Source organism: Caretta caretta, chromosome 25, assembly GCF_965140235.1.
Source record: "Caretta caretta isolate rCarCar2 chromosome 25, rCarCar1.hap1, whole genome shotgun sequence".
Lineage (NCBI taxonomy): Eukaryota > Metazoa > Chordata > Testudines > Cheloniidae > Caretta > Caretta caretta.
The window spans coordinates 4,996,512-5,024,052 of NC_134230.1; the positions used below are offsets into that span (position 1 = coordinate 4,996,512).

General features: G+C 42.0%; 1 protein-coding gene across 3 annotated transcripts in view; it reads right to left on the reverse strand.

Moving 5' to 3' along the window:
* LOC125627219 (zinc finger RNA-binding protein) overlaps positions 1 to 27,541 on the reverse strand; it is a 91,944-nt gene that overhangs the window by 37,493 nt on the left and 26,910 nt on the right. For all 3 annotated transcript variants that reach the window (XM_048831111.2, XM_048831113.2, XM_048831114.2), the window contains exons 2-6: positions 17,178 to 17,397; positions 16,312 to 16,426; positions 5,092 to 5,310; positions 4,703 to 4,995; positions 2,126 to 2,308 (exon numbers count right to left, since the gene is read on the reverse strand). In XM_048831111.2, the coding sequence (XP_048687068.1) occupies positions 2,126 to 2,308; positions 4,703 to 4,995; positions 5,092 to 5,310; positions 16,312 to 16,426; positions 17,178 to 17,397 (1,030 nt within the window). The remainder of the gene's footprint in view (positions 1 to 2,125; positions 2,309 to 4,702; positions 4,996 to 5,091; positions 5,311 to 16,311; positions 16,427 to 17,177; positions 17,398 to 27,541) is intronic.

The following is a 27,541-nucleotide window of genomic DNA, read 5'->3' on the forward strand; positions in this document are numbered from 1 at the left end:
CTTTGCCAGAGGATGTTATGAAGGTCAAGACTATAACAGGGCTCAAAAAAGAACTAGATCAATTCATGGAGGATAGGTCCATCAATGGCTATTAGCCAGAATGGACAGGGATGGTGTCCCTAGCCTCTGTTTGGCAGAGGCAGGGAATGAGCGACAGGGAATGGATCACTTGATCATTTATTCTGTTCATTCCCTCTGGGGCACCTGGCATTGGCCACTGTCTGAAGACAAGATACTGGGCTAGATGGACCTTTGGTCTGACCCAGTATGGTCATTCTTAAGGACAACACAGGGAATTACAGACCAGTCAGTTTAACTTCAATACCAAGGAATGGTTTCAGATTAGCAGCTGTGTTAGTCTGTATCCGTAAAAAGAAAAGGAATACTTGTGGCACCTTAGAGACTAACAAATTTATTAGAGTGTAAGATTTTGTGAGCTACAGCTCACTTTATCGGATGCAGGAAAGATACCTAGGAAAGATAATGGAGTAAATAATTAAGCAAACAATTTGAAAACACCTAGAAAATAAGGTAATAAACTACATTCAACATGGATTTGCCAAGAACAAATCGTGCCAAAACAATCTAACAGCTTTCTTTGACAAGGTAACTAGCCTTGTGGATGGGGGGCAAGCAGTAGATGTGGTAATATCTTGATTTTAGTAAGGCTTTTGATAATGTCTTGCATGAGTTTCTCTCAAACAAACTAGGGAAATACAACCTAGATAGAGCTACAATAAGGTGGGTGCATAACTGGTTGGATAACCGTTCCCAGAGAGTAGTTATCAGTGGTTCGCAGGCAAGCTGGAAGGGCATATCAAGTGGGTTCCTGCAGGGATCAGTTGTGGTCTGGTTCTGTTCAATATCTTCATCAATGATTTAGATAATGGGATGGAGACTACACTTATAAGTTTTGAACGATACAAATCTGGAAGGGGCTGCACGTGTTTTTTAGGATAGGATTAAAATTCAAAACGATCTGGACAAACTGGAGAAATGGTCTGAAGAAAAGAGGATGAAATTCAATAAGGACAAGTACTCCACTCAGGAAGGAACAATCCGTTGCACACATACAAAATAGGAAATGACTGCCTAGGAAGGAGTACTGCAGAAAAAGATCTGGTGGTCATAGTGGACCACAAGCTAACTATGAGTAACACTGTTGCAAAAAAAGCAAACATCATTCTGGGATGTATTAGCAGGAGTGTTGTAAGCAAGACTTGAGAAGTAATTCTTTCGCTCTGCTCTGCGCTGATTAGGTCTTAACTGGAGCAGCGTGTCCAGTTCTGGGCACCACATTTCAGAAAAGATGTGGGCAAACTGGAGAAAGTTCAGAGAAGAGCAACCAAAATGATTAAAGGCCTAGAAAACATCACCTGTGAGGGAAGATTGAAAAAAATTGGGTTTGTTTAGCCTGGGGAAGAGAAGACAGAGGGAACATCATAACAGTTTTCAAGTACAGAAAAGGTTGTTACAAGGAAGAGGGAGAAAAATTATTCTCCTTAACCTCTCAGGATAGGCCAAGAAGCAATCAGCTTAAACTGCATGCAGCAAGGGTGGTTTAGAATCATAGAAGATTAGGGTTGGAAGGGACCTCAGGAGGTCATCTAGTCCAACCCCCTGTTTAGGTTGGACATTAGGAAAAACTTCCTGTCGGGGTGGTTAATCGAAAAAATTGCCAAGGAAGGCTGTGAAATCTCCATCATTGTCTAACCTGCTCTTAAAAACCTCCAAACATCTGTCAGAGATGGTCTAGATAAAACTTAGTCCTGCCATGAGTGCAGGGGACTGGACTAGATGACCTCGCAAGATCCTTTCCAGTCCCATGGTTTTATGATAGCTGAGTTTCTGGTATTACAGTACCCAAGTACACTGCTTAGCGTTGAAGCAACCTGGTGCTGTAGTCTTTTGTGCTCCAGCCATTTCTGGATAGCCAGTCATCTACTGCAATCAAATCTTGACGTGTAGGATATATTTCTACTTCAATGTTTTTTTAATCAGAAATGTTCCCTGGATATCCGTGAGCTACTGTGAACATTTTTAGAAAACCAGCATCCTCTGTAAATCAGATATTCCACAGTATATTTCTGCATGAAACGTCCATCGTCCTGTTGAGCTCTCATACCTTCTGATGCTTTGCTCCCCGGATATGTGCTGCATATGCATCTGCTCCTGTGCAGGAGACATCACAGAGCTCGCATCGAAGCTGAGTCTGCACCCCACGAGGGCCACAGTTTGCCAGGTTACCTGTCTTCTGAGCTGCCTCTTTCTTTTTGTGCTTTTGTCCTTCCAAGTGCTCCCGGTAAGTCTGCAGTCAAACAGGGAAATACACTCTAAGCAGCTATGTGAAACACTGATATCACCCCAGCATTTCCTTGGAACCATTCATCTGCAAAGACAGGTCATAATCTGTCTAGTTTTAAGGGTACAAATGTGTGCAACTCAAAGCCTTTTTGTGGAGTGTCCCATTCATTAACACCACTCACAGCAGCAGCATCTAGAGGCATTCTGAAGCAAACAGATTCTTTTATATATAGTGCTTTACTTCCGCCAGAAGACAATGTCCAACTACAAAACCCACTTAGGCTTAGATAACCACAATATTTACAGGACAATAGGAAGAATGGTTTAAGTATTTTAGACAGTTTTTAGAAGTGTCTGGCACATTTCATTATCACTATACAATGGGTAAACTGGTCTCTCTCAGAGGGCATTATTTTACTGATATTTGATTGGTCTTCTTGGTAGGAAGCAGACAGAGAATACATGTCACCATCAGAATTAAGGGACAACTGAGCTTATTATAATTATTATAAAGGTAACTAATATTCTTTTTTAAAAAAAATTATGAGTTTAACAATGATTTAAAGCATTCCTACAAGATGGTCAAGAAATGTTACCAGGCCAGGAACTAATCTACTCACCTGCCCTTTATCATCATCATGATACTGGGAGGTAGGGAAGTGGAACCCCAATATTTTACTTACCCACTAAAAAAAGAATTACAGTTTTGACCGTGGTGAATGGACAAACAGAATTTTGCAACGCTAGCTTTAAAGCGGTACTAAATGCTATATTAGCCAATCTAAAAGAATTAGTTTCCGAAACAAAACTCTAAAAAGCTCAGATTTTCTCATTCATTCCAATAGCAAGATGCATTTCCCATGGCTTGATTATAATTGATAATTATTTATAATAATAATAATTATAATCATGTTAAAATGGCAGCTCCCTTTACTGGATTTAATAAGCTTTCAGGCTAAACATTTTGGAACAGGGACCACTTCCTTTGTATTTATACAGCACCTGAAACATTGGGGCTCAATCCTGATTTAGGCAATGTTAGATAGAAATATTTAATAATTAGCTTCAGTTTTATTCAATTAGAAGCAGTGGACAGAATATTACTACTACACTGCAGAGTCTCTAAGCTGTGTAAGAATTTTCCACGCTTTCAGAGCTGGACAGTCTGATTATTTATATGCTACATTTTACTGTCACCATGAGAGAAGGATCCCACCGCAGAAGTCTATATGGTATTTCTTAGGATTGCTCGTTAAAACCTTGTACGACAGTTTATAAGAGACAATAATTTCTCTCCCAAAGGACCCTGTCTGCTTCTTCAGTTAAATGCTATATGCTCTAGCTAAGCAGAGAATTCCAAGAACAAAGGCAAACAAACACCACTTCACATTTATATTCAAGCCTATTCTTCTTCTTTTTTAAATAGCACCCCAAGAATGCACTAGTGTCTGACAGTAAAAACACAAAAATAAGACCCCTGCCTCAAGTAGCTAAATCTAAATTTGAGACAAGCCACAATGAGTGAGAACAACAAACAGAGCAGAGGGAAGTTACGGCTTTAAAAAAGGTCAGGCATTTACACAGGCATATCTAATAAACACATGTCCAATAAAATCAGTGTTTATAAAAACTTAAAACAGTGTCTTGGTCAATAGCTTGTTCCAAATTTTCTTTCCACTATATTGGTTTAAGTCTTAGAGAACCTGCTGGCTCATTAAGTATCTTTCCTCACACCTTGACTGAGTTGCGGGGAAAGGGGCTAACCAACGGAGGGCAATATGTTATCCAGTCCAGCATTCAGCCACTAGAAAGCTCCATAATGCCAAACAAACTGGAAAAGTACAAACTAAGGTCAGGGAGACTAGGCTGATGAAAGAGACATATAGGCTGCCTATGAGCAGAGATGCAGCAGGCTGGAGGCAGCAGCCTGGGAAATGGCTGTGGAAAGGTGGCCAGGCAGCCTAGGGCACAGGGTTAGGGAATGTTTTGATCTTTATTGGAACTGTCAATAGTAGTTGGGCCTAGGATATTTTCACTCTTTATTTCTGGCAGTTGTAGCAAAATAATCCTGCATTAACTACTTAAAATCTGAGCGCTAATGAAAATCCACAGAAAGGTAGAGTCTGTACAGTCTAGTGCCTGGAGAGCCTACGGCGTTTGCCTCCAAGCTCACAGTACATCCAGCAAACCACCAGACACTTAGATAAAGCTTGCATACCACAACACTAGATCTTGCAATAGTGGGGGATTTGTTACATCTATTTTCTGAGATGTTTCACCGTTAAGTTACTGAAGAGGACATACTGCAGATCAATAGGACATCATCTGCTAAACTATATGACTGGGGAGGAAGTGCAGGTTATATAGAGTGGACACATGGGTAAAGGGGATTGCTAACCTGTGGACCAGCACAGCTGATCTTGCAGATGTCACAGTAATGAAGCTGAGGCTGTTTAGGGGGCCCTTTGGGTTTCAGCTGTTTGTTTTGAAAAGGTGGTTTTTTGCTGAAGCTGTTGCTAGAGTTGGTGGTGGTGCTGTTCCCTGTGCTGCTCCATGAAGAAGAGCTCGTGGATTTCGGTTGCTGTGGGAGGGGTGGCGGCTGCTGATGCTGGGCCTGGGGCTGCTGAGGTGGTTGATAGTAAGTGCTAGCTGCTGTGTATGCGGTGGCATCATAATTGGAGTAATTTGACCCTAGCAGGCAGAAAGAAAAGGGAGCAATTTTATGAGGGTTATAGTCTAAACAAAGAGAATTACAGTGCAACACCTGCATGACAGCTATCTCCTTACCAGAGTATGATGCAGAAGTGGAGTTGTATGAAGAAGAGGGGGTGTACGAGGAGATGGAGGAGGCAGATGCATTCTGCTGAACAGTTGTTACTGTTGGGTAGGCACTGTAGCTTGAAGATGTGGCGCTCACTGTTTGAACTGGCTTAATTGTAGTCACCTGTCTCTGGGGCTGGCTCTGACTATAAATACCACTAGATTGACTGTAGCCACCTTTGGAGCCTAGAAAGCAAACACACAAGCTCATCCTCTTGCAAAACTGAAGACAGATACATGTGCTTCTAAACTATTACAGTCATCTCTCTTCAATAATAATATATAATTGCTAAACAAGACACTGGAGATGTTTAGCAATTGGGTACAATTTATATGATGAAAGACTGCAAAACATATTAGGCTGAAAAGAAGTGAAAGATACGGATGAATAATTGATCAGTCCTTCCCTTTTCCATTCTTTCATAATAAAAAAGCATGAGGTCACTCAGATTAATAGCAGGCAAGTTTAAAAACTACAGTAAATGAGGGGAGATTTTTTTTTTCCTTACCTGTAAGTTTGGTTTCTCATAGTGGAACTCACAGCTGGGTAGGTTCCACCCACTCATCCCTGGACGTAGATGCTCTGATTTCAGGTGTAAAAGGGAGACTCCAATAACCAGTTGCAGGACATGAGACACCCCTGAAGATCTATTCTCAAGCTTTCATACAAATTGGTTAAAACTGGAAAGAGATATTTTTAAATGCACCAAATAAGACACACTCTCTTCTTAAAACAATAGATGATTATAAAAAGAATTCATACTTTAAAAACTAGACCTAGGAAGGGTTCCTCTGGATTGATGGATGTCCCCACTATGAGAAACCAAAAATTTTCTTCTCTCATTCACAAGGACCATCCAGCTATCCAGAAGACTCACTGCTGGGATCTAGCAGGCAGTAAGGTAATGAATGTTGTCAGAAATAAGATATTGGCCAAAAGGAAGGCAGGGAACATTACATGCACTAGAATTTTTAATTAAGCTATTAAATATCAGACGCAGCTTGTTGAACCCTATTGCTGAAGGTTGCATCAGTGTTGGATGAAAGAACACACAGAGACCATGTAGTTGCCTTGCAAGTTTCCTGCTTCAAAGCACCATTGCTTTCTGTCCAGGAAGAGCTCAGCCTTGTTGTGTGCATCATGAATCCTTTGAAAAAATCTTTACTAGGTGTGAGGTACCCTTGGCTTCATTGCCAGTCTGATCCATATGGAAATTGTAGCCTTTGAGGTTTTCTTGCCTATCTTGTAGGTGCCTTGTATGGCAAACAATGCATCTGACTTCTATGATTTGGCTCTACCCAAGTAGTATTTTAGAGTGCTCCAAACATGTAGGGTATATGCAGGAATTTCAATTGGTCTGGGACAAAAATGAATGAAAGGCAATCTCTGAGATAGAAAGATAAATTACCGATGGGCACAACATTTGCAGCAGGTCTGAGGACCATTTTGTTTGGAAAAATATGCAGATACTGCTCAGATAGATAATGCTCCCAAACAGTAAAATTTGATCTGCTGAGACATAAATAAGGCTGTTTTGAGGAAATGTATATAAAAGAATATTTGGATAAGGGTTTACAGATGGCTTTGTTGTAGCTTGTAGAACTAAAATTATATTCCAAATTTAAAATATATGAAATATTCTTGGGAATAGATACAGCTTTTAAGGAATATGTCACATAACAATGGGGAGCATTACTGTTAACTTCCTTCCTGAAGTCAGACATCTTAGTGCTGAAAGTGGAATAGACAGGAAAATAGGGCTTAAGCCTTACTTGAATCTGGCCAGAAGGAACAGTGATATGGCTGAACTGGAAGGTGCCAGAGGCGGTCTGTGTAACCCATACCCACTTGGCATGGTGCTCTGTGCCCTTCTAGTGGTGGCTAAGTTACATAGAGGTGGATAAGCCTAATACAGCCTTGGACATTAGCAGAGTCTTTTTTTAGCTCAAGCAGTAAAGTCTTGTGCAACAAGACCCAGAAGTCCAGGTTCGACCCCTGCTTCCAATAACCCACACAGGAGAGTGGTGTTACATCTATAGCGTACAGTCTACACTAAAGGAAAAAATATGTTCAATATACCTTAATAAGACCAGAAGGTAAAGTTCTTCCTAGATAACTAACCTCAGATTCCAAGCATTCCAGCCTCAAAAGATCTGGACGGAGGAGAGAGGTTGGAAAGCTGGGGTGCTTCTCTGCATCCAGTAAAAAAACCAAAACCATCAGGGCCAAAAAATGACTAAGAACCATTCTTGCTTTGTCTAATTGACTTTTCCTGGCACCTTTGGTTAAAAGGTATATAGGAGATAGCCAGTCCACGAGATGAAGGTGGTGTCCATGTGGCAAGAGCCTCTCTGGTGCTTTGAGAAGATCTTAATGGTCCTGTTTGTCTGAGAGACAGAGAGATCCAAGTGTGGAGCATCCCAGGCTGATATACATTTCAGAACACAGTCTGGTCTAGCTCCCACTACTCTAGGGACAGTCGATGGGTTAGCCAGATGGCTTGATGGTTTAACTTTTTTGATGGAAATTGCTTTGATTGCTAGCTACAATAAGTTTCATTGTTTGTGTCCTTTAACAACAACTTTTGGTATCTCCCTGTTGGTGCACATAACCATGGCTCTCCCTATTATCATCGGTTTTAGAGTACCAGCCTTGTTAGTCTGTATCCGTAAAAAGAAAAGGAGGACTTGTGGCACCTTAGAGACTAACAAATTTATTAGAGCATAAGCTTTCGTGAGCTACAGCTTATGCTCTAATAAATGTGTTAGTCTCTAAGGTGCCACAAGTACTCCTTTCCTGTTATCATCATCACTCTACTAGAACTGGGCATTATTTTCAAATAACAAACTGCTTTGAAGTTTAGACAGTTATGTTTAGGGTAGTCTCTCTTTTTGAACATTTGCAGTACGAGGGTTCACATCTCTCTTGGGCACGCCAGCTTGACAAGCATTTTCATCATCTTGAGCTGGTGTGGTTCTGAATGAGGTTTGCCTGTCAGGAGCTTTCCCAACACCAGAACTACCATTTTCATGGGAGTGTCAACACATGATCCAGTTATGTAGCTGGAAGTTCCAGGTCTGCCAGAGGAGAGTTTACAGAGGTCAGAGGTAAATAATTTCCCGTTAAACAGTTTCTACAAAATGACTAAGATTCTAGTCAGTTATAGTCCATACCATCATTTTTGATGATCTGTGATAAAGCTGAATTAGACAATACTACTACTCAAATTTGTCCATGGATAAGACTACAGTGCTGAAGGATGAGAGATACTTTGTCCTGAGATGGAAGTCATTCTGTGAGGGAATTCCATGAGCTTTTGGGATAGATAGTAAAACCATGTTGCTATAGAAGTTAAATTGAACGTGGTGATTCTTACAAGCCTTTCTGCATTTTGAACTGTTTTTTTTATTGAGTGCGTCAAGATAATGATAAATTTGTATCTCATAATTTGGACATTACAAATACTATGACGTTTGAGAAAATTGTTTGGATGGGAAAATGGAGATAGGCAACGATTGGCATCTTGTTTCTGAATTTAAAAAAGTTCCGTTCAGTCTTCTTTTCCTAGTTCAGAGGAGAGAGAGATCCAGCAAAAGCCTCTAGTTTGTTTTGACATCACAACTCTGGAACAGTTTCCTGAACGTTGTTCTTGGAGAGGGACTGGAGCTACTGCTTTTAGTTTTTCTAAGTTCTGAATGGATTGTTGCACTGCTAATTTTTTAGTTCAATTTGAGGGGAAGAAAAGGAGGGGAAAAAAGGAGGAATTTGCTGAAACTCTATCAGATATCCTTCACTTATCACCTCTAGTCCCTATTTGTCTTGAGTTGTATCAACCCAGGCACCAAAACATCTTTAGGAATCCTCCAAAACAATGAGAGGCCACGAGCTGGCACAGATTAAAGAGATTCTGAGAAGCCCTGTTCCTGAAAGGATCCCAGGACATCCTCATTGAGAGACTGCGTATATACTTCCCATGTATGAAGGCATGAAGAAAATTAAGAGCTGGTTATAAATACTGTAATGTCCATCCAAGTCAGTGGTCACAGTTCATGCAAGCGGTCCAATAGCCAGGAGATCCAATCCAAGGGAAATGTACAGTGTAGTAGCTGGTGGAGTCAGACAAGACAACAAGACAGGATGAGATGGGGGCAACAAGACAGAATCAAACGGGTCCATGTAGCAACTAATGGGCAATGGCTTGATGCTCAGACAAGCCCTGAAAGTAAGCAGAAAGTTTGTTTATATATATATATATATATAGAGAGAGAGAGAGAGAGAGAGAGAAAGAGAGAGAGAGAGAGTGTTATAGTCACTAACCAGAGTCAAGATCGTGTGGCCAAACAGGAAGCAGAACGCTGGAAGCTGGCCCACCCAAGTCTATGAATTCCCTGTTAACTGGATGAGTTGGTGTGGTGCGTTGGCCACGGTTGTTTTCCAAGAACCCAGTGGGCCTGGCTTCAAGACCAGGACTCGAGACCAGGCCCTAACAAATACAAATGTTGATATCAGGATTGACATCAGTATTTTTAAAAAAATGACTCCCAATGATCTTGCTGTTATGAAGAGACTGCTCAATGTTGAAGAGTTATTAAAGCTTTTTCTTGGGAACCTCCAAATAAAGATCAAATGAAGCTGGGTGAGATTTGAGCTAGCAGTCAAATCAATGGCCAACGTTCTAAACTACAATTTTTTTCTTGCTATAGCACTGCAGAAAAGTGATGTCAGAAAAATAAAACTTATGTCACAGCAAGCATTATAACTCAATGAAAGCTCTTCGTTATTTTGGACAGAGCTCTCAAAGTGAAGGTAGCTTTTTATCCATGACAGAGAATTCTTGACAATACTATGCCAAGTCATTGAAGCTTGAGGCAACTCTTACTCCTCACTTTAGCATTTTTTTAAATTTAGAGGCCTTAATACCAGCAGTATGGATAGACACTCTTTCTGAAGCTGTAATTTGAAAATGTATCTGTATATATGTCTTCCTAGAGCTTGCAGAGTTTAAAATAAGCCTTACAGAGGAACCTTTTGGCAGGTGAAGTCCTGAATCATGATTTTCTGAAGACACTAGTGAATATTGCATTACCCTTGGATTTCCTCATCTTGAATGTATTTTTGATAGACAAGAATGCTTCGTCAGCATTATCTGCACAGTGCAAGTTGTCTTCTTAAATGCAGTTCTATTCTGAAAAGCGGGTAAAAAATGTCATCATGCAGTTCCATATTTATTGTGTCTCCATATCAAATTTATGCAGTTTAGAAATATTATTTCATAACAGTCCTCCCTGCAAATTTCACACAGGCTAATAAAGTTCACAGGTCTGAGGGCAGAATATGGCCTAGTGTATGTATATATATATATATATATTTTACTGTCAGTGATGCACAAAGGGAAAAAATAACCCAGCTAGACTCCCAAGAGCCCAGGCTGAGTTTGCAGAGCGGACAGTCACACAGTATTTTTTTTCCTTTGTAAACTGAGCAAATATGATAATCAATGAGAGACAAACATGGAATCCAACAAAGTGTACGTAACACAGAGACTCAATTTCAGAGCAGAATTGCACTTTAGAAGCTGTCTAAATCATCCCGTTCAAAAGTCATCTGGCGTCCAAGTCAAGGAGTTCACGTTTGCTTAAAAAGGAAGGAATTCTATACTACTAAGATTTTCTGGATTTTGCCTTCATTCCATCTTTCCTCTTTAGCAATGGTGGAAAAGAGGAAAGATGGCTATTCCTTTTGGATGAAAGGGATTAAGAGCTCTCAACTTTTCAACTTCATTTAACAAGTTGTTTTTGATGGAATTAAAATTTGGCCTTGAAGGGAAAACTTTAGTGTACTAAGATGGCAGAAGGATGGAAGTAGATGGCCAGACACTGCTGAGTTGACTTGCAAGCATATTTATGGTCTTTGGCAGCAATACTTTTAACAGACAGTTTGCTATCATTTGGAGAGGCCCTTGTCATCACAGCCCCACATACTCACTCCCAGGAAGGTGGAAATGGCATTTTCTCTACTGGATCTGCTCTTCTCCTAACCTTGAAGTTGAGGGAAAAGAAATCACAAAATGGAGAACTTGCCCAGTGGTGCTGATACTAAGGTAGAGGAAGACCATTGCTGGGAATCTTCCCTGAAGCAGGGTAGAGGAGAAAAACAGTCAGTGAAGAGCTGTTGCTGCGGCCAAACTGTTTCTTTGGTGCAGAAGCAGGGCCAGCTCAGCCAAGAAGCTCCTTTGAAGCACCACGTCAGAGGCCCAACCACCACTTCGGCAAAGCAGAGGAAAAACAGAATGCAGGAGACAGAAGTGTTCAAGAGATGGGGATGGCTTCCCAGCAGCGGGAGTAAATCTGGAAGAGCCAGCCAAGAAGGTAAGAAGAGCAAGGTGCTTCAGAATACAGCTAACACTGAGCACAGTGGCAGCTCAATTGCATTTGGTTATCAGAATCTCCTCTTGCCACCAAAAAGTCGAGCCAGCTGCCTCTGTGGACGAGTGGGAGAGACCTACCCAGCAGTGAGTCTTCTGGATTGACCGACGGACCCACATATGAGAAACACTTCTTCACAGAACATGTAGTTAACCTGTAAAATTCATTACCCCAAGAAGCCAGAGAACTAAATATTGCAGCTGGATTTAAACAGGATCTGGATAAATTTATGACCAATAATAATTTGTAGTTACATATGTTAAGATGTGGACTGTCAAATTTCATCCTTCAATGATCACTGCAGAGGCCTAGAATAAATCCTCCCTCCGCGACCATGAATACAAGCAATTGGCTGGTGTTTTATGATTTTTTTTGCCTTCTTCTAAAGCTTCAAATAATCATTGCTACAAGCAAGATACTAGACTTGAAGGACAAATGTTCTCATACATTATGGCTAATCCTATGTTCTTAAAATGCCTGATTTAACCATCATCCTACATGTATTCATTTTCACTCTACTTCGCAACCTTAAGGATTCCAGAATAATGAGGCAAAATTCTCAACAACTTCAAAAGAAATTTTGTCTGAGAAAGGACTTCAGGACTTAAGTGAATAGTTTCCTATGTCCATTTACCTACAGCAACTGGTTCTAAAACCTTAAGTGTGTTATGGATTTGTAGAGCCCTTGAAAAGCCTCTAGTCAAAAAGTATCCTTGAGCAAAACTTCATGACAAAATGCTTATTATTGTATGTTTGATTTGCTTTTTAAATAGAATTATTTAACTAGCTTAGTTAAATATGAAAAAATTCTGAATCAGAAAGATAATCTAGCTGAAAATATAGTGACCCAATTTGATCCTGAAGGGAAAAGCAGCAAGAAAACATGAAGAATTTTTAATATTAAATATACCCTCAACATGAGATGAACTCAATACCTTTGAACTATAATAACAAAAAATGAACAGAATCATACAGATTTATTCCAGTGGGCTAAAGAGACTTTGCAAAAAGAAAAGGAGTACTTGTGGCACCTTAGAGACTAACAAATTTATTAGAGCATAAGCTTTCGTCAGTTATCCATGGGAATTTAAAGCTATTATTTTGGCCACTAGAGGGAACCTATATAGTCACAAAAATGAAACAAACATTTAGAATTCACAAGTTTTAAAGTGAATCCTAATACGTTACCAGGACCAGATGATATTCACCCAAGAGTTCTGAAGAAACTCAAATATGAAATTGCAGAACTACAAACTGTGGTATGTAACCTATCATTTAAATCAGCTTCTGTACCAGATGACTACTCCTGAGGGCATTCTGTGCAAAAAAAAAAAAATAAAAAAAAAAATTCTGCAAAATTCTGCAATTTTTATTTGTCAAATAAATGTGGAGGCTCCAGCATGGCACTGGGAAACACAGGCCACTGGCTGCACAGGGTGGGAGATCACTGTGCTGCTCCGCCCCCGGGACATGGATTCAGTGGTGAGGCTGCATCCAACCCTGACATAGCACAAGGACTGGGCCTGCCCCAGAAACACCCCAGGGCCCTGCCCTTCCATGCCAGATGCACCAGGTGTGAGCGGGCAGGCTCAACAAGGCAGGATCCAAGTGTGTGTGTGTGTGTGGGGGGGAGTTAGTGCAGGGGGATACAGGTGTCAGTTGAGAGGGTGCTGTGTGAGGCAATCTGGGTGCAGTGGGATCTGCATGGACGGGGGTTGTTGGGGAGTTCTGCGTGCAATGATAATGGGACTCTGCATGGGGATCCAGGTGAAGGTGGTTGGGGCTCAGCAGCGGGGGGTCTGGGTGTGGGAGGGATAGAGCTTGGCGGGGGTCCAGATGCTGGGGGAATGTGGTTCAGTGGGGTGGGGATCCAGGTGCAGCTGGTTGGGGCTTGGTAGGGTGGGGATCTGGGTGCAGGTAGTTCCGCGGATTGGTCCAGGGGGCAGGGAGGTTGAGGCTCGGAGGGAGAGTCTGGGCGTGAGGGGGTCTGGATGCATGGGGGTGGGCAGATGGAGGAGCAGCACCTTGTAAAGTGATCCCTCCCCCTGCAGCTGATGGGTGCAGGAAGCGTGGAAGGGAGAGTTTCCAGAGCTTCCTACCGACAGGGGAGAAATCTGGGGTGGGTCTGCCATAGCCCCGGATGCCGTACAAGGGAAGAGGAAGTCCCATCCTCCCCAGCCCAACTGACTAGAAGCTGAGCCCAGCACAGCATAGGAGCCACCAGCTGGGTCTTCCCCAGTCCCGCCCCCTGCCCCACAGTGATTTACCTCTTTGCTGGCTGCCCTGGGCACCCGAAACATGCTGCTGGGGAGGGTCTCATGACCGCTCTTGTGGCTTCCTTTTGGTTCCCCGTCAAAGTCATTTTTCTGCGGGGAAGCAAAGAAATCTGCAGGGGACAAATTCTGTGCATGCGCAGTGGTACAGAATTCGGCCTGGAGTAAGATAACTGAAGGATAATGAATGTGATGCCAATTTTTTAAAAAGACTCTAGAGGCGAACCCATCAATTGTAGGCCGGTAAGCATAACTTCAGTACCAGCAAACTGGTTGAAACTATAGTAAAGAACAGAATTATCAGACACACAGATGAACACAATTTGTTGGGGAAGAGTCAACATGGCTTTTGTAAATGGAAATCATACGTCACCAATCCACAGAATTCTTTGCGGGGGTCAAAAAACATGTGGACAAGGCTGATCCAATGGATATAGTGTACTTAGATTTTCAGATAGCCTTTGACAAGGTCCCTCTCCAAAGACTCTTAAGCGAAGTAAATTGTCATGGGATAAGAGGGAAGGTCCTCTCATGGATCAGTAACTGCTTAACTGATAGGAAATAAAGGGTAGGAATAAAAGGTCAGTTTTCAGAATAGGGAGAGGTAAACAGTGATATCCCCCAAGGGTCTGTACTGGGACCAGTACTGTTCAACATATTCATAAATTATCCGGAAAAAGAAATAAAGAGTGAGGTGGCAAAATTTGCAAATGATACAAAACTATTCAAGGTAGGTAAATCCAAAGCTGACTGCGAATAGTTACAAAAGGATCTCACAAAACTGGGTGACTGGGCAACAAAATGGCACATGAAATTCAATATTGATAAATGCAAAGTAATGCCCATTGGAAAACATCATTCCAACTATACATATAAAATGATGAGGTCTAAATTAGCTGTTACCACTCAAGAAAGATCTTGGCATCATTGTGGCTAGTTCTCTGAAAACATTAACTCAACGTGCAGCAGCAGTCAAAAAAGCTAAAAATGTTAGAAACCATTAGGAAAGGGATAGATAAGACGACAGAATATATTATATTACCTCTATATAAATCCATGGTACATCCACATCTTGAATACTGTGTGCAGATGTGATCGCCCCATCTCAAAAAAGATAAATTTGAATTGGAAAAGATAAAGAAAAGGGTAACAAAAGTGATTAGGGGTATGGAACAGCTTCCATATGAGGAGAGATTAATAAGAGTGGGACTTTTCAGCTTGGAAAAGAGATGTCTAAGGGGGGATATGATTGAGGTCTATAAAATTATGACCAATGTGGAGAAAGTAAATAAGGAAGTGTTATTTACTCCTTCTCATAACACAAGAACGAAGAGTCACCAAATGAAATTAATAGGCAGCAGGTTTAAAACAAACAAAAGGAAGTATTTCTTGACACAACGTAAAGTCAACCTGTGGAACTCTTTGCCAGAGTATGTTGTGAAGGCCAAGACTGCAACAGGGTTTAAAAAAGAACTTGAAAAGTTCATGGAGGATAAGTCCATTAATGGCTATTAGTCAGGATGGGCAGGGATGCAAAACCATGCTCTGAAGTGTCCCTAGCCTCTGTTTGTCAGATGCTGGGAATGGGCAACAGGGAATGATCACTTGATGATTACCTGTTCTGTTCATTCCCTCTGAAGCACCTGGCATTGGTCACTGTCAGAAGACAGGATACCGGGCTAGATGGACCATTGGTCTGACCCAGTATGGCCGTTCTTATGTTTATAGCGAAGTCTGTGCAAGCAAAAATGCATGGGAGTCAGTTTTGTGCTTTTTGCCTCCTCAACAAAAATGTGACATGCACTGTCCCTATATTTTTTACTATAATTTTCTCTACAAATAGGGCATGCTGTATATTTTTTTATATTTAATTATATTTCAATATGTAAACACACCCAGAGGCTTGAGGAATGGGCCTGATTTTTTCTAACTACTCATGGGCACTTAGTAAATTATTTTTCACCTGAAATTTGAGTAATGTACATTAACCCATAAAAGGACTGATCTTCCAAAGTTATAAGTTACTTTTCACATTCTTATAAAATCCAATCCTCTATAAGCAACAGTATGTCCAGCTTGGTTTCAAGTCACCACTGTGATTTGTATTTATACTCTATCAGTTCATGTCATATGTAGATAGCTCTCTTTCTCTTACATGTATGAGGATAAATATTTGTGCATTCAGTTTCTTACAAATCTTTTTCTGAAACATTAGTATGAAGTAACATTTGTGTTCAAGTTATGACATTTAATGAACTGGAAAAAATTAAAACACCACCACAATTTCACAAAAATTTTCACACCCTTAAGAGAAGATTTAAGGCATTTTCCAAAGTTGCTAAAAAGTCTAATTAAGCTACTTTTGACACTTTACCTGCAACTGATACTCTGCTGCCAATAAACCTTTAACATTTTGAACCTCCCAGTACCGTACATATTTTGAAATAACACACTAAAGTTGAGAACACTGGGTTCCTGTAGCACTCACTTGACTGGTAGTAAGAGTCTGTGGCAGTGTGTTGAGGCTGGGTAGCAACTGGCTGGTAGTACTGTTTGCTCTCATAGCTGCTTGCAGATGTAGATCGTCCATAACTATAACCATCCTGTATATGAAATTCCAACAGAACAAAAAAGAAGCCAAATTAGGAACACACAGCCCAATGCTACAAAAATAAATAGATAAATTAAGCATTCTTTAGAAAATTGATTGCAATTAGTTGGACTCTACCAAAATGGCTAAAAGCTTTTTTTATGCATTCGTTCATGTCAACTGGGAAGAACAAGTTAGTTTATAGTAGGAAAAAATCAAAAAGCCTCCCAGATTTCATTCTACAGCTATTGATTCAAAGTTTATAGTCCTTAGACTTTAGGAAATTAAAACTATGCATGTTCTTAGATTTGCACTTGTTTTGGCTCTCTAGTAATTTGGTCTGATCCCTCAGCATTTACTGATATATATATATATATATATAAATGTAGCACTTATGTATATTCAAAAAGGTAGCAAATATACTAGAGCCCGCAAGTCCAATATCTTGAAGAATTTAACAGAAAAATCCTTTAATACCAATATATTAATTTTATAATTAATAGCTGTATTATCTCGGTGCCTGGAAACCCCAATTAAGGATTGGAATCCACTGAGCCTGTACAAATGTAGCATAAAAGACAGTCCTTGTCCCCTTTTCAATTAAAGATTGGAAATATATGGAGTGAAAAAACAAAACAAAACAAAAAAAATCAGCCTTATTCTGCTTCCCAGGCAAAAATTTTTACCATGCAATTAATGTGGACAAATGTTGCTCAGATAAGTTACCAATTAAAGTGTCACCAAAAGGTTTTGTGGATAGATACCTGGTAGTTTGGTGTTGTGGTAGGCTGGGGGGTAGGTTCCTGCTGCCGAGTTCCATAACCATAGTCCTGTCCTGAATGTGACTGGTATGCTCCATAGGCAGCAGTTGCAACTGGCCTGGCAGCCTGCACTGGGGGTGCATAAGATGGAGTCACAGGAGTTTGCTGGACAGTGTAGCTTGCTGCAGTGGTTGGATGGGAATAAGCTGTAGCAGGCTGAGTGCTGAAAGACAAGATGAACAATTTAAAGTCTACAGCAGCACAAGGTTTTTAAACTGGGCATAGGTTTCATACACAAAATCTGACACTACATTTTCATCTCATCAATCAAGCCAGTACACATTATTTCAGTATTAATCAAAGGATACATACGTAAAGTCAATGTTGAAACTTAATACTATGATCAAAACTGGAATTCATATAAAGAAAGGAAGGATGTGAAGAGGTAGGGTACTAACAATATATTTGTGTACAATCTGACACCATCAATTATCAACTAGCAGCTTTATTGGGGTAAAGGGGAGACTTAACTTCCCTGATTTTAGAATATTAATTTCCATGGTCTGATCCAGGAACAAGCCATTTTGAATCCTTTCCTCTAATTCAACATATATCTTGCTCTGTGGCCAATTACATTTCCGTACCACAACCGTCGTACTAGAGTACGAGTGTAAACAACATTGCGGAAAAATGTCTCGCCTCTAACACACTTAGAGTGTACACAGAACTTCATCCAGCAGTAGGGCTAAGAACAAAAGGCCATATCATTAGTCATGCCTGACTAATCTAATTGCCTTCTATGATGAGAAAACTGGCTCTGTGATGAGGGGAAAGCAGTGGACATGTTATTCCTTGACTTTAGCAAAGCTTTTGACACGGTCTCCCACAGTATTCTTGCCAGCAAGTTAAAGAAGTATGGGCTGGATGAATGGACTATAAGGTGGATAGAATGCTGGCTAGATGGTCGGACTCAATGGGTCGTGATCAGTGACTCCACGTCTAGTTGGCAGCCGGTATCTAGTGGAGTGCCCCAAGGGTCGGTCCTGGGGCCAGCTTTGTTCAATATCATCATTAATGATCTGGAGGATGGCGTGGACTGCACCCTCAGCAAGTTTGCAAATGACACTAAACTGGGAGAAGTGAGAGATATGCTGGAGGGTAGGGATAGGGTCCAACGTGACCTAGACAAATTGGAGGACTGGGCCAAAAGAAATCTGATGCAGTTCAACAAGGACAAGTGCAGAGTCCTGCACTTAGGACGGAAGAACCCCATGCACTGCTATAGACTAGGGACCGAATGGCTCGGCAGCAGTTCTGCAGAAAAGGATCTAGGGGTTACAGTGGACGAGAAGCTGGATATGAGTCAACAGCGTGCCCTTGTTGAGAAGAAGGCTAACAGCATTTTGGGCTGGAGAAGTAGGGGCATTGCCAGCAGATCGAGGGAAGTGATTACTCCCCTCTATTCGGCCCTGGTGAGGCCACATCTGGAGTATTGCGTCCAGTTTTGGGCCCCCCACTACAGAAAGGATGTGGACAAATTTGAGAGTGTCCAGCAGAGGGCAACAAAAATGATTAGGGGACTGGAACACATGACTTATGAGGAGAGGCTGAGGGAACTGGGATTGTTTAGTCTGCGGAAGAGAAGAATGAGGGGGGATTTGATAGCTGCTTTCAACTACCTGAAAGGGGGTTCTAAAGAGGATGAATCTAGACTGTTCTCAGTGGTAGCAGATGACAGAACGAGGAGTAATGGTCTCAAGTTGCAGTGGGGGAGGTTTAGGTTGGATACTAGGAAAAACTTTTTCACTAGGAGGGTGGTGAAACACAGGGATGCTTTACCTAGGGAGGTGGTGGAATCTCCTTCGAGGTTTTTAAGGTCAGGCTTGACAAAGCCCTGGCTGGGATGATTTAGTTGGGGATTGGTCCTGCTTTGAGTAGGGGGTTGGACTATATGACCTCCTGAGGTCCCTTCCAACCCTAATGTTCTATGATTCTATATCCTTAATTAATATAAACCAGCGAGCATCTGGCCCAAGGATGACAGGATCTGGGTTTCTTCAGTTTACCTTTCATCATTGGTTACTTCTCCAATGAATCTCATTTTTCTGCACATATTAAATACTGTCATTTTATATTTATAGAGCATTTTTTAAATATACATGCTCTCATCAACATGTTAACACGACACCACGCAGGTTTACAACAGATAATACTAACCAATCTCTAAAGACCAAGACATTGCAGCCAACAGCATTTAAGCCAGGAGACCCCAGTAACTTAAGTTTAGTGTCCATTAAGACAGACAATAACAGAACTAGCAATTCTCTGAAGCACTCAGTTCCAAGTGTAATTTATTTAAAATTCCCCACTTAATTTTAAGCAGCACTACTTGTTCCTAATCTAGTCATTGATAAACCACACATTCAGGCAACATTATTTTCCACGACACTTGCTCTCTGTTTTTGGAGAAAGATTCTCCATTTGCAACATCACCACATCTCTCTCTCTCTCTCTCTCTCTCTGACAAAAGTGAACTAGACATGGCTCTTTCTGAAGAAGCCACTCCAAGCTTCTGCCAGAGAAAGGTGCTCAAGAGAAATACTATAGATGCAATATGCTATCTTAAGTACTTATATGTCCTCCATCACCTAACAATCTTTAACACACATTTATCCTCACAACACCCTTGAAGGCATGGAAGTACTATTAAACCCATTTTACAGATAGGGAATTGAGGCACAGGAAGACCAAGGGTATGTCTACACTATGAAATCAGATCGATATAGAAGTGGATTTTTAGAAATCGATTTTATACAGTCGATTCCATATGTCCACACAAAGCTCATTAGGTCGGCGGAGTGTGTCCTCACTACTGTGGCTAGCATCAACTTACGGAGCGGTGCACTGTGGGTAGCTATCCCAGAGTTCCCACAGTCTCTGCCGCTCATTGGAATTCTGGGTTAAGCTCCCAATGCCTGATGGGGCAAAAACATTGTTGCAGGTGGTTTTGGGTACATGCTGTCAGTCGCCTCTCCTTCTGTGAAAACAACGGCAGACAATTGTTTTGTGCCTTTTTTCCGCGCAGACGCCATACCATGGCATACATGCAGCCCGCTCAGCTCAGCGACACCGCCACTGTTGTGTCCTGGGTGTTGCTGGCAGCAGATGGTGCAGTAGGACTGCTAACTGTCGTCATACACCGCTTCCCCTGCAACTCTGCTCTGCTGCTATTGTCTCAATAGCGAATATTTCCATGTTGTCTGTCATGGGCTCCAGGGTACATGTGTTCTTTCTCTGGAAATGTGCGCAGTGCTAACCGTCGTCCTCCACCACTTCCGCTGCAACTCTGCTCTCCTGCAGACGCCATACCACGGCAAGCATGGAGCCCCCTCAGATCACCGCGGCAGTTATGAGCATTGTAAACACCTCGCGCATTATCCTGCAGTATGTGCAGAACCAGAACCTGCAAAAGCAGGTGAGGAGGCAATGGCAGCAGAGTGACGAGAGTGATGAGGACATGGACACAGACTTCTCTCAAAGCACGGGCCCCAGCAAATTGGACAACCTGGTGGCAGTGGGGCAGGCTCATGCCATGGAATGCCGATTCTGGGCCCAGGAAACAAGCACAGACTGGTGGGACCGCATAGTATTGCGGGTCTGGGATGATTCCCAGTGGTTGCGAAACTTTTGCATGCGTAAGGGCACTTTCATGGAACTTTATGACTTGCTTTCCCCTACTCTGAAGTGCAAGAATACCAAGATGAGAGCAGCCCTCACAGTTCACAAGCAAGTGGCGATAGCCCTCTGGAAGCTTGCAACGCCAGACAGCTACCGGTCAGTCAGGAATCCATTTGGAGTGGGAAAATCTACTGTAGGGGCTGCTGTGATCCAAGTAGCCAACGCGATCACTGAGCTGCTGCTATGAAGGGTAGTGATTCTGGGAAATGTGTACATCATAATGGATGGCTTTGCTGCAATGGGATTCCCTAACTGTGGTGGGGCGACAGACGGAACGCATATCCCTATCTTGGGACCGGACCACCAAGGCAGCCAGTATATAAACTGAAAGGGGTACTTTTCAATGGTGCTGCAAGCACTGGTGGATCACAAGGGACATTTCACCGACATCAACATGAGATGGCCGTGATAGGTACATGCCACTTTCATCTTCAGGAACTCTGGTCTGTTTGAACAGCTGCAGGAAGGGACTTACTTCCCAGCCCAGAAAATAACCGCTGGGGATGTTGAAATGCCTATAGTTATCATTGGGGACCCAGCCTACCCCTTAATGACATGGCTCAGGAAGCCATACACAGGCACCCTGGACAGTAGTCAGGAGCTGTTCAACTATAGGTTGAGCAAGTGCATAACGGTGGTAGAATGTGCATCTGGACATTTAAAAGCATGCTGGCGCAGTTGACTGACTCAGTTAGACCTCAGCGAAACCAATAATCCCATTGTTATTGCTGCTTGCTCCACAATATCTGTGAGAGTAAGGGGGAGATGTTTATGGTGGTGTGGAAGGTTGAGGCAAATCGCCTGGCCACTGATTACATGCAGCCAGACACCAGGGTGATTAGAAGAGCACAGCAGGGCGCTCTGCGCATCAAAGAAGCTTTGAAAACCAGATTGGCCAGGCTATGGTGTGACAGTTCTGTTTGTTTCTCCTTGATGAAAACCTGCCCCCTTGGTTCACTCTACTTCCCGGTAAGCCAACCGCCCTCCCCCTTCGATCACCGCTTGCAGAGGTAATAAAGTTATTGTTGTTTCAGAATCATGCATTCTTTATTAATTCATCACACAAATAGGGGGATAACTGCCAAGGTAGCCCGAGAGGGGTGGGGGAGGAGGGAAGCACTGGGTGAGGTGGTGGATGAGGGAAGGACAACGCTACACTGCACTTCAAAACTTATTGAATGCCAGCTTTTTGTTGCTTGGGCAGTCCCCTGGGTTGGAGTCGTTGGGTGCTTGGAGCCCCTCTCCCCCCGCGTTCTTGGGTGTCTGAGTGAGGCGGCTATGGAACTTGTGGAGGAGGGCGGGCGGTTACACAGGGGCTGCAGTGGCGGTCTGTGCTCCTGCTGCCTTTCCTGCAGCTCCACCAGATGCTGGAGCATATCAGTTTGATCCCCCAGTAGCCTCAGCATTGCATCCTGCCTCCTCTCATCACGCCTCCCGCACCTCTCCTCTTGCTCCCGCAACCTCTCATACTGCTCATCCCTCCTGTCCTCGCGTTCATTTTCTGCTTTCCTGGACTCTGACACTGTTTGCCTCCAAGCATTCTGCTGAGCTCTTTCAGTGTGGGAGGACTGCATGAGCTCAGAAAACATTTAATCGCGAGTGCGTTTTTTCCGCTTTCTTATCTGCGCTAGCCTCTAGGACAGAGATGATCAGGGGAGCATTGAAACATCTGCAACTGTGGGAGGAAAAAAAGGGAGAGTAGTATTTTAAAAGACACATTTTAGAGAACAATGGATAGACTCTTTCACAGTGAACCAAGCTGTTAATATTACATAGCACATGTGCTTTTGGTACAAGGACGCATTTTGCCTCTTATATTGAGCGCCTGCCGGTTTGGTGTGAGAGATCACACACACAGGGCCGGGCAACAGAATTCGGCTTGCAGGCAGCCATGGTAAGCCACAGTGTTTCGGCTTCTTCAACCTTCAAAACATGTGGGAATGGTTTCTCACAGCAGCGCCCTCCTTTCCCATACCAAGCACCTATTGGGTTAGCCATTTAAAAGGAGGGGCTGTGGTTTTCCAGTTAACCTGCAGCACAAACCCAACTAACCACACCCCCCCTCCACACCCACCCAATTCTCTGGGATGATCACTCTCCCGAGGATAACACAGAAAGATAAAGAACGGATGTTGCTTGAATGCCAGCAAACACCGGGACCATACGCTGCCATGCTTTGTTATGCAATGATTCCAGACTATGTGCTACTGGCCTGGCATGGTAAAGTGTCCTACCATAGAGGACAGAATAAGGCTGCCCTCCCCAGAAACCTTTTGCAAAGGCTTTGGGAGTACCTCCAGGAGCGCTTCATGCAGATGTCCCTGGAGGATTTCCGCTCCATCCCCAGACACGTGAACAGACTTTTCCAGTACTGGCTGCAAATGCATCCCAAGTCTTCAGGGCAAATTAATCATTAAACACGCGTGCTTTTAAACCATGTATTATATTTACAAAGGTACACTCACCAGAGGTGCCTTCTCCAGCTTCATGGTCCGGAAGCCCGCCTTGGGAGAGTATTGGCTTCAGGATGATAAACAGTTCCTGGCTGTCGGGGAGAATAGTTTCTCCACTTGTCTGCTGTGCACTATCATCCTCTTCCTCCTCATCGCCAAAATCCTCATCCCTGTTGCACGAGACTCCCCCCTTGCAGGAGTCCACAGACAGGGATGGGGTAGTGGTGGGGCCTCCCTAGAAGTGCATGAGCTCATCACAGAAGTGGCATGTCTGGGGCTCTGACCCAGAGCGGCCGTTTGCCTCCAGTTTTTTGGAAGGCTTGCCTGAGCTCCTTAATTTTCAGGCGGCACTGTTGCGGGTCTCTGTTGTAGCCTCTGTCCATCCTGCCCTTGGAGATTTTTGCAAATATTTTGGCATTTCGTCTTTTAGAACGGAGTTCTGATAGCACAAATTCGTCTCCCCATACAGCAATCAGATCTAGTACCTCCCGTTTGGTCCATGCTGGAACTCTTTTGTGATTCTGGGACTGCATGGTCACCTGTGTTGATGAGCTTGCCATGCTGGCCAAACAGGAAATGAAATTCAAAAGTTCCGGGGGCTTTTCCTGTGTACCTGGCTAGTTCATTTGAGTTGAAAGTGCTGTCCAGAGTGGTCACAATGGAGCATTCTGGGATAGCTCCCGGAGGCCAATACCATCAAATTGCGTCCACACTACCTCAAATTCGACCCGGCGATGTCCATTTCAGCACTAATCCCCTCAGCAGGGAGGAATACAGAAATTGATTTTAAGAGCCCTTTAAGTCGACAAAAATGGCTTCGTCATGTGGACAGGTGCAGGGTTAAATTGATCTAACACTGCTCAATTCAACCTAAACTCGTAGTATAGACCAGGGCCAAGTGATTTGCCCAGGGTCACACAGGATGTCTGAGGTGAAGGAATTGAAATTGGTTATTCCATAGCACAGGCTAGCACTTCAGCCATTGGCCCATCTTTCCTCTCACTGCACTTCCAGTCCAAGGAATTCTGGGTACTATAATGCCTCAAGATCACACTTGTCCATTAAAACTAAAATTAATGGGAACTACATATGTATATTCAGAATATTCTTCACACTGAATTTAGAATTCAATATTACTGTTTTATTTTAAATAGCCTGGATGGCCACTTACTCCCCCAGACACAGTCCAAACTGTGCATACTATACTGTTGTCTGTTTGGTACATTTGAAAGAATTATATAGTGTGAGAAAAAAAATTATGTATTTTGCAGTTACATTCATCCTTCTTCACTAAAAGTACCAATTAAGGCAAAAATTGTATCACTGGTGATAGCTAATTTTTTTAACATTTATATTTGTGTGGGTATGTGAAAGAAAGAGATAATGTAAATGGAAACCAAGATAAAGCATGCTTGTGACCAAACACCTTCTCAATGGTTGGTTATTTATCAAGCATCCATAGACACACACATAAATAAGGGGTGTTTATTGAACATAAGGAGAGCAAATTAAAATATAATTAAAAGCCATCCTCCCAAAATTCAAACAGCCAATGCAAATGAATTGTTCCAGTACAAACAAGGAAAGGTCATCAATATGCAACCAAGATTGGTCATTGTAGAATCCATCTTTGTGATGAAGTTTAAAATGTTTATTAAAATAGGAGAGCACTACATAATACAGTTTTTGTAAGTATGTATTACTTTGCTGTAAAGCCCCTTGGTAAAGACAAATAAGCAGAGACATAGTTTATTTGCAGCTTCTATTAGTAGTGGTGTACAATCCATTGGAGCAATGATGTGGGGCAATCTCATTTTCCACATTAGCACATCAAAGAAGTAGGATCTCCCAAAGAGTATGTTGACCAATCACAAACATTAGAGCGGGACATTTCTGATGAAACTAGGTATGACTAGTAGGAAGACCATGAAGAAAAACAGGTTCTAGTAACACACAAATATCCTGGAAGTCAACAGTGAAGGAGAATATATATTATAGTGTAAATACCTGAGATTTCAATTTTTTTTTTATTTTGGATCAAAAGCCTGAATGGATCGGGGCTTTGCAAAGCAGGATTAGTATTTACTCCACCGTAGTAACATCTATCACTATACAAACAAGCAGATTCCTTCCACTCACCAATAAACTCTGAAGGGATGTACTAGAAACAACCTGAACACTTAAAGAGTTATTTTAAAAGCATCTTCAGCATGAACTCAGAAAGGCAGTGTAAATTAAATAAAATCAGAACAGAACTGTAGAAAAATAAAAGTTGTTTTCCCAGTTTCCAGAATTTTTCCCAATAAGCAAAAATATATCTGCACCAGCTATGAAACTGGCAGCAATACCATAAGTCCAACAATACATTGTTAATACGTGGATTACCCAGGTAATTCCTGCCAGCTCCTAAAAGAATTTTTGCGTAATTTACTACACAAATTAGTCCCTTAAAATACACAGTTATCCTATCCCAATTTCAACTCAGCTCATTATATTCGACTTAGCAAAATTCTCCTTGCAATTTCAGTTAAACAGTTTTCTTCAGGCAGTGTTGCCACATCCAGGCACTCAACCCAAGATGTTGGCGCACTTTTTCCTGGAAATGGATGTATAATCATTTGGCAAAGTGCCTTGGGATCCTTCTGGATGAAAAGTTCCACATTGTATAAATGCAAGTTATTGACACACATCAAGAATTCAAAATGGACTTCTGCAACCAGCTACACTATAACTGACTTATGACAACATACATGCAAGCATATTAAGCCCTTCATTCCTATCACCAGACTGGTCAACTGTGATGACAAACTCAAGGAATTTTTATCACCACTCCAAGAACAGAAGAAGAAATTCTTCCTCAAACTGAATATGTCCTTTCTGGAAGTGAGAGAATGGGAGACTAGTGAACTGGGGACTGATCAGGGAGAGAGGAGAAAAAGGGAGAAATGCTGGACAACGGTTTCTACCAGAAACTTTGGTGGGAGAAGGTATCTCAAACTCATTCTCTAACCTTCCTTGACGGGACAACTTCAACAGGGATTGCTGTTTTTCCTTAATATCGGTCTCCTGCATGGGAAAGTATCGTGAGTATGACCTATGATTATTTGTCAAAATGCTAAGTGGTCACTTGGTTATATGTATATTTTAAAATGTGTTAACTAACATTAAACAAAGAAATGAAGCTGGCATGACTGGTTGCACTAAATCACATGACGACATCTAATATTCAACTAATAAAAATTAGGAAAGTCTTATAGTAAGCTTAATTATCCATTCACAATTAACACAAGAAGGAAGGAGGTGTGGGTGTGTGCATGTGCAAGCATTCTGCCCCCTTTTTAAAACAATATAAGCTCTTTGCCAGGAAAGTTTACACTTTATAAATTGGGATTTTCTTACAGTGAACTACCACCAGAGGCACTCCTTTTGGCATTCTGGGATATTAAGCCCAAAGGTATAATTCTGCAACTATATTCAGTCCCACTGAAGTCAGTGGGACTGCTTTTATGAATAAAGGTTTTGTCACAGTGGGCCCTGAAGCAGGAACTTCAGAGCCTGGCTATCGTAACCTGGGATACAGGTTTTGTAAACCTCTTTGCACGAAAGAGGTTTGCTCTATGAAAGACTGTATTAAGTACACTGAATTTTTCTCCCAAAAGGATACAAATTGCAGAGGGGAAACATCCCTCTAGGATTAGAACAGGTCTTCAGCTCTTAAGGGGTGGAGTATTTTTTTGTTTTGTTTTGTTTTTGCGGACATAGAAGTTGCACAGGTGAAAGACTGATTTCCAATCACAGACCAGTAACTAAGTCTCCAACTATTTCACCAAGAATAGGTTTATATGCATTCTACTTCCCGAGTATCAAATAGTCAATGCACAAAACTGGAGTAAGGAGCTCTAGGTTCTAAATCATAGCTCCAATATTGACACACAACCCTATCCACGTCACTTCATATCGGTTTCCCTTCCCTTCAATCTACAAACTGAAGTTAGTATTGCTCACCTATTTGACAAGAGTCTTGTAAAGCTTAATTCATTGCTTAAAAAACCACTCAGAATTCTCAAATGGAAGGTACTACTATAGAACTCCAAACTATTACACCACCCATAGGTAATTTTAAAATTACCAGAGTGGGTGGGTAAGAATGTGATCTAAAGGAGCAAAGAGGAATTG